This window comes from Porites lutea, chromosome 13 (assembly GCF_958299795.1).
Source record: "Porites lutea chromosome 13, jaPorLute2.1, whole genome shotgun sequence".
Classification (NCBI taxonomy): domain Eukaryota; kingdom Metazoa; phylum Cnidaria; class Anthozoa; order Scleractinia; family Poritidae; genus Porites; species Porites lutea.
Genome location: NC_133213.1, coordinates 11,118,958 through 11,126,994, shown reverse-complemented (window position 1 = coordinate 11,126,994; position 8,037 = coordinate 11,118,958). Strand labels below are relative to the sequence as shown.

At 41.2% G+C, this 8,037-nt stretch overlaps 1 protein-coding gene across 1 annotated transcript; it reads left to right on the top strand.

Annotated features, from left to right (window-relative positions):
- The first annotated feature begins 4,308 nt into the window (after positions 1-4,308).
- On the top strand, positions 4,309-8,037 carry LOC140923759 (uncharacterized). Its single transcript, XM_073373832.1, has 2 exons — positions 4,309-4,502; positions 7,286-8,037. Exons 1-2 carry the CDS (start codon positions 4,319-4,321, stop codon positions 7,735-7,737), a joined length of 636 nt encoding a protein of 211 aa, XP_073229933.1. The 5' UTR covers positions 4,309-4,318; the 3' UTR covers positions 7,738-8,037.

The window sequence follows — 8,037 nt, the reverse complement described above, 5'->3', positions numbered from 1 at the left end:
ACCAACAGCACCAAAACTGAAGTCATGTATCAGACTGCACCTGGCCGAATGCAATAAGGATCCGATTAAAGTTCGTGTCCGAATAAAAGCAGTCGAGTCCTAGTTCTTATTCGGGTCCGATTGGAAGAAATGGGACCCGGTATCCCAGAAAACGACAAACATCCCGTAACCTTCGGAAGACTCCTTTAGAATGTCTGGGAGCAGAAAGGCATCAGCCTCCCAATTAAGCTGAAGAGTCTACCGTATAGTAGTACTGAACACTCTCCTAAGCGCCTGCGAGACCATTAGCTGCCTCCGCAAACTTCTCCACATAAGTTGGAAGGACAGAAGTCCTGACACGGAGGTCTTAGAAAGGGCCGCAATCCCCAGCGTTCACATCCTCCTACAAAAAGCCCAGGTTAAATGGATAGGCCATGTCACCAGCATGCCTTGCAGCCGACTTGACTACTAAAGCAGCTTCTGTATAGAGAGCGTTTCCAGGGCAAGTGCTTGGTTAGAGGGCAGATAAAAAGTTTCCAAAACTGCCTTGATCTGGACGTTCGACCTCAGTACTTGGGAGTCACTTGCCCAGGACCGTCCAACTTGGCATAGCAAAGTCACCAAAGGGGCCCGTGCAGGCAAAAAACCGAGCGACGCAGAAGAAACTCGCCTTGCGCAAAGCTAGAGCAATGACCACCTCCACTGCGGCACCCACACACTCAAGTCTAATGCAGTGTGGCCGAGCCGTCCTGGCTCATATTGCTATTGCTATTGGCCATCTTTGGACCCTCCACCCTAGTCTAAAGTCTGACGTTATAGCCATCTTCGACTTTCGAAAGACAAACAACAACAACAATCCAAAGGTCAGATCGTTCAAATCCTAAAAGCGTATCAGCCTTGTTCTCATCCAAAGTATTTCAAATCCATTGGAATAGATTTATTTTTGCAAAACCGTTTAGATAAGTCGCCCCAGTGATTTTCTGGTGTATGAAAGATAGTAGCTAAATGTACAACAGGCTCCTGCCTGCGCAGGAACATGGAACTACGACCGATTTATATATAAGGAGTATCTGTGATCTACAACATTCAAGAAAATAGTCTATGCTGGCAATAAATGAATTCAATACTTTCAACTGATCACCAGTTTGGTTTAATTTGCGTTTGTTTTGTTGAACTTCACAAAATATCGAGCTGATTTCCTAGATCTTAAAACTCAAGATTTTGATACTGTGGATAACGACATTTTACACATACAGTTACTGTGCTTTAACTGTCTCTTTTTAACAAATCGTAAGCTTGGTTCATTAACAAATCGTAAGCTTGGTTCACCAAAGCGTCATGTGGCCCGTGAGACGTATTTGTATGACAATGAAATATGCTCACATTACATCGGTTTCAATTAATTTGCATTGGTTGCCTGTTAAGATAAAAAGCATCTGAATTTTATGATTTTACTGCTTTCTTATAAGGCAGCACATGGCTTAACTAGACCTCCTCCAGGCTCACGACCCAGTGAAGAATTCGCGATGGGCCTCAAGGAACCTGTTGGTTATTCTACAATATGAATTGGAGAGCTGTTGACGACGCTCGATCGTAGCGGCCTACGTTACTACGTTATGTTACTTCCTTTCCCCCCTCTCTCCCCCGCATGCTTTGGAACTCTCTACCTGATCTTCAGCCTGCGACTAGGCTCTCTGGGGCTTTGAGTCGAAGAAGAGAAAAAGGAGAGTTTTTCTAAGCTGTCACTCTCTCTCAGGCTATCGGATCATGACAAGAAAAGTCGATAGTCACTGGTAAAACTCTTGAAAAAGGCTCGTTTTCAAGAAAGCTTTTTATGGTGACTTTCAAATTTTTGCTGATTTTGTGTCTGTTTGCTGTTTTATTTTTATTTTTATACTTATTTTCGCTACCACTGAATGATTGCATACCGGTACATACAGAAGCACTTAATTTGAGGGCTAATGTATTTAGCACGAAAGTACTAATCCTGGACTAAATAAGGACACATCTTAGGCTATTTTACTTGTACATCCGAGCCACTACGCAAAGGCCTTGCCGTTTGCACAGCAATTGAACTACCATCATTTCTCAGTTTTTTTAAGACCCTGGGTATTGATACGCCCTGGAAATCAAGCCCGCGACCGTCCGATCTCGCTCTGCAGTCAAGCGCTCTACTGACTTCATGAGCTACTCCTGCAGTAGTCATACAATGATCTGATTTGATAGTTCATAACTGAAACCTGAAAATCCTGACCTCAAAAATCCATTAAATAATACTTAGTCGCATGCATATTCATAAGTATTTGCTTGCTACAGAAGTTTGATAGAAAACATGCGAAAGGCAAGTTGACAGTTTGGACCCCCTGGAACTATCCCTGAGAAGCCTCTTTGAATTTTCTTCCCAACGGTCCTAGATTGGTGGCACGATTCACGTCGCTTACGCAGCGATGAAGCTGACTCTGGCGTTCGTTTTCGCTTTTTCTCTAGAGGGCGTGTTGACCATGTTGGCCCAGTCAGACTCTGATAAATAAATGGCAATTTCGTACTGCAAAACTCGTCAAAAGTACAAATTATGCTAGCAATGATGTTTTTTCGGAAAATAAGTGAAAATTTAAATGCCCCCAAAACATTTTGCCCAAAAGTTATGCTAGCACAATCTATCAAAGCCTATAGACAATGGAGGCACAGTAGGCGCTGATATCTACCCTCTCTTTGTGTAAAAAGAGACCTCAAGAGATGCAATTTAGCTACCTTTACCATGAAACTGAAAATTGTAGGGGAATGAAAGAATATTTTTCAACACCGTAAATTAACTTGTGTAAATTTACATGACTCGAACTCCTTTAAAATTTTCATTAAAACAAAGAAAACCACCCCATAACCCATAAACTATGAAACAAAATAATAAACATAAGATTTCTTTTTATTTATTTCAATGACAGAAAGTTCCTATTAAAGGCAATTTAACTCCAGGGTTCCCTTCTCGAAGCACAGCCATTATCCCCATTCCAGAAAATATAGGTGGAGTGGGTACTAGCTTTCGGCGCAACGATTTCTGGGATCGTTTGGTTGAACAAGCTCCACTTGTGGCTCTTTGAAGGTTGCCTTGAATAGCATCGACCAATCACGACTACCGCTTGTCCACCCAAAGGATCTCCGACAGTTAAATCTATGCGCCATTGAATTGGGGAATTACTCATTCTTTGTTCTTATATTCCTAGACTTTCACTCAACTAAACAGGGACTGCCATTGGTTGATTCTTGGTCACGTGGCCTTGACTAAAATCAAATGTATCTCGATCGTGATACATTGCAGCACGTGATCAAAGCATGGTGGAAAGTGGCGTGACAGAAGGCGGGAAAAACACTGCCAGGTCCTGCCACTTTCCTTTATCGTGAATGAACACAACAACACAATCACGAAGCCCAAAGCTAAAAAAGCAATGATTTTTAAAGTTATCCCAGAAGTTCCCAGAAGAAAAACAACAGCTAGTAGTAGAGGAAAAAGATGCAGATAATATAAGGAAAGGACTTTAGTTTGTAAATCATTCATTCAGTGGTTTTGAGAATTAAATTTGTGTTGTTATAACTACCGAGTCGACTATTTTGGTTCGCTCTGGTTATTCTTTTGTTGCTGTTGAGGTGAAAGTCTAGAAATATAACAAAACACTTAATGTCAGGTCCCTCGGGAAACCAGTTAGTTTTGTTTTCCCTCTCGGGAAAACAAAACTAACTGTTTCCCTTGGGATCTGACATTAAGTGTATAATAATGGCGTTTATGTGGTGACCGAAAAGTCGAGGCATTGTATCGTTAGTTTTACTTGTTTATTAATTTGTATTGGCTGTTTAACTTGTCCGATAACAACCTTCTTACAAGCGGACATACAGGTCTAATTGGAAAGGTATTCGGGTGTTACAACAGTTAAATTGACCACTAAAAATAAGGGCAGTTAAGAAGCAATGGGCACAATCAGTTTGGTGCATTTTAGGGTGCGCTTGACGTTGTTGACGAACCATTGACCCGATTAGTACCTACTTCTTTGAATGTCACCATAGGATTGGCGTAATTGAAGCTAACCGCCTTCTGCAAATTTCGCCGTACATCACCCCCTTGCATATTCGGTCCCTCTTGTCAAGATAATACTCACAGTATCTAGAAAACTCTTGATAAAATGTCGCTAAATTTACCATTTTCGCCACTTCCTCAGTGCTACCTGCAATTCTGGACATATTGCAAACTTGTTGACGTCCGCATCAAAAAGAGCTGTCACAGGCGTCTATGAATTCCGATCTACCAGTTGCTATTCGATCGTACACGATTCGCATCTTCAATATAGCGATGAAGTTGGCTTTAGTCTTCCTGTTTGACCTTTCTTTTGGCGTTTTCACACTTTTGGGCGAGAAAATCCCTCAACAGGTAGAAGACAGCGTTGAAGAAGGATCTGCAATGAAGAATGATAAAGCCAAGATAAATTGCTGCCGTTTTGGTTCGCAAAACAGCGTGAAGAGAGAAGCCGGCTCAGGTTGGTTGAATTGTGTTACTGTCAATTCTTGGATTCTTCAGTGTCTTACGATAGTCAGATAGTAAAATGATCACAAAAGTCTATCGACCGTGCGTGAAGAAACTCTTTTACTCTTTTTGCTCGGCTTAGTCTACTTCAAGCATTTCTTTGATTGATTCCAGCCGTAAAAGAAGAGTGAGCAAAACACGGGGCGGGAGGAGTAGTCTTTAAAAGCGAGGTTCTGAGCCTGGTGGATCAGGGTAGATCTTGTGGATCTACCGTTTCGGTGATGTCATAAATAAAAATAGGTTAAAAGAATAGCCTAAGTAATCCGTCAATTTCCCGAATAATTATTTATTTTGTTGGGTAATGAATAGACAGATTGATTTACGCAGAATAGAGTTTGATTCTACGGGTTAATTAATGGTAATGTGTATCATGAAGTGGTATTCTCTGCTAATTACCTATCATCGTAAAGCTACCCTTAAACGCAAACTGCTTTCTCTTGTTTTAAGCCCGCGTTACACAATGGTCAGCGGTCAGCGTTTTTTATGAGCCTGCAGTCAGCGGTTTGGTTGCGTGGAGTTGCGTGAGATCGCTCTTGGAGGTGGAGTCACGTGATCAGGTGGCGTGGGAATCGCGCTTGGTTGCGTGGAAGGGGTGGGAATTTCTTCGGAAAAGGCTGGACCTCTTCGGAAAGGGTCTGAAATGGTCGGGACAAAGTTGCTATGACTATAAAAGTGGTTGACTGACTCATGTATCATTAATTAGCATAGGATGATTAGTAGGCCGTTACTCATTATGTAGTTCTTTTGATCTTATTTTAGTCAACTCTTGTCAAATCGCCCACATGTGGGAGTAGAATTTCTGTCCCCTCATACGGACCCTCACGAGAGCACGCATGCACATTACAACAGGACGTTAAACACTTGTCATCACATATGTGGGACTAGAATTTCTGTTAACTTATGCGAATATTTACTTAAGTACGCATGCGAACTTTGGTGGAAAGATATTTACCAGCATTTTATTAACAAAAGAAACCCAAGTCGTATTTATGTGGAAGTGAATTTTATGTCCCCTCATACACATTGAAACATCTTGTCAAAAAAAGACGTACCCAAAACGTGTTTGTACGAAGAGGCTAACCTGTAGTAGTAACATCGGATAGTAAGTATGTGCATTTTAACGTCAAAACACGTACCAAAGACGTTTTCTTACAAAGCCGCCAGCGTGTGAGGTTGAGCATGTATTGTCAACCTTCACCTGCATTTGAGAGATAAGCAATCGTCACATCAACCTCAGAGTCTACAAAAACCACACCCACACCCGACATTCACTGCGCACTCAACGAAATACAATTGACTGATCATGATCTACTCACAGAACTCAAAAGTACTCTCTGTTTACTCAATGTTGCTGGGAGCTACTCTTTAATAACTCAGAGTTGCTCTGCGTTAGCTGCAAAGGGGCTAGCAAACTACTCTGGCTCTGAGTATAATTAACCAGTTAATTGGTCGATGTCTCGCCCGGAAAGCTCTATTGACTCACAGCAATGTTGCACATTGGTTGCCCAAAATTGCCCTCACCATTGAACAGATGAGAAAGAATTATTCCAACAAATTTCTGTTCAAAGTAATTGATCATCATTTCTCAACCTGAAATTTCCCAACTTTATTAAGCGCAATATTACAACTGAGTATGGAAATTGGCTCCTGACGTTTAGTAACATATGAAGTCAGTCATTGCAGATCTTATTTAAAAATGTTTCAACTGATCAAGTGTTCAAACTTACGCAAAACTTTCTCTTTGGTGCCTCATATGTTAAGTTGTCGTCTTCAGTCGATGTGTCTTTGGGAATATCTTTCAGGTCAAACAGACTGTTCAAAAGTTATTTTCGCTTACTGACGGCAGCTTCGACAGCCTCCGTATATTCCATTTCATTTTCTTCCATTAAGCTAAGTAATGTTCTCATAACATTTTGTGCATCTTAGGTTATGTAAATATAAGTGTCGTAGCTTTTTGCGGTAAACAGGCAACACTGTATGGATGAATGAGAATTATTCCAACAAATTTTTGTTCAAGGGTCACTTGCGTCGGTCCCAAGGGAATTGAGGTTCCACTGTATTTAAAGGGCCTTTGCTTAAATTTTTTTGAACAGACGCACCTTATGGCTGTAGAATTTAATTCCAACGCTAAATAAAACTCATAAGGAGACGTCTGGTTAGTGGGTTTATGAGTGGTACCACTTCTTAAAGGGAGGTATATCTTTTTAAAATGGTATATAAAAGGGTAAGGAGTTGGATCCTTAGACAGCTCCTCTTTGGTAAAACTTTACTAAGTAGTTCCCTGGGGGAGTAGCCTCCGAAAATTACCTTCACCCTCTCGCGAAATGCAACTTGGGTTTGGAAGAATGCTCTCAACTGAGACAGCTGTCGCACTTCTCGCTGATGAGAGTCTCATGAATGCGAAAAGGGCCCAGTCGTGGGTTCCATGTTCATCGACCTGAATAAGGCTTTTGACACAGTTAACCACGACATTTATATTAGTAATAAATTAAATTATTATTACGTATGCCATGAAAGCCTTCCAAAGCTTAAGGACTATTTCTCGGAAAGAAAACAGCTGATCTGCATCAATTCTCAGTCCTTTGAAGAGCTTGCCATTACTTCTAAAATGCCTCAGGGTTCCATCTTTGGACTCCTATTGTTTATTATTGTCAATTCAGTGTACTGAATGGTTTAAGGAACATAATTTCCTGTTTGCATAAGCGGTGAATATTTCTTTTCTCTATTTTCTTTCAGTGCGCTGGCGCAAGCTGAATTCGTCACCAGTTTGTTTTGGGGCCAAAAACAACCACTTCGGAAGATTCTACGTTCCAATGAGTAGATTGGCTGCCATTAAGCTCGTTCATCTGTATGGATACGTGTCCTGTGATACACGTCACACCTCTAATTGGTCTTACTGGGGCTGCGGTGACAAGATGCAGGCTCAAGTCAGCGTTACCATAACAACCACTGCCAATCGGATTCTTCTGCCACCGAAACAATTCCTCACGATTCCTTCCTTAGAGTGGTACAAGATTCCCGGATATAACTCTGTCTCGCCAGAGCTGATCTTGTCAGTTCTGTCGACTCCCAACTGGATATCTTCAGAGCAGGAATTACTCTTGTGGTACGGTGAGGACTTGGTGAATTTTAGCGAAGAAGACAATGGAGGAACAGTATGTGTTAATGTGTATGCTCTCTTTGTTTGAAAGGAAGCAGTTATTTCCCGGCGTTGTTCGACTGGATGGAAAAAATGTCATGAAGAAAAGGAAAATTAAGGAATGAAAATGTGAAACGTGCAACCATCGAGCTATGGACGCTTCTTGATTATTGAAAAGTATAATATGCAAAGGAAGCATTCTTACAAATTAAGATTACCTCTCTCCCCATGTCCTGTTACCATTTAAACTGATATCGATCATTGCTTGATTTCTTCTTACTCCCAGGGTCAATAAAACAATGGACAAAACATGTAGTTTTAACATTTACGTTAATGTATGAAATCCTAT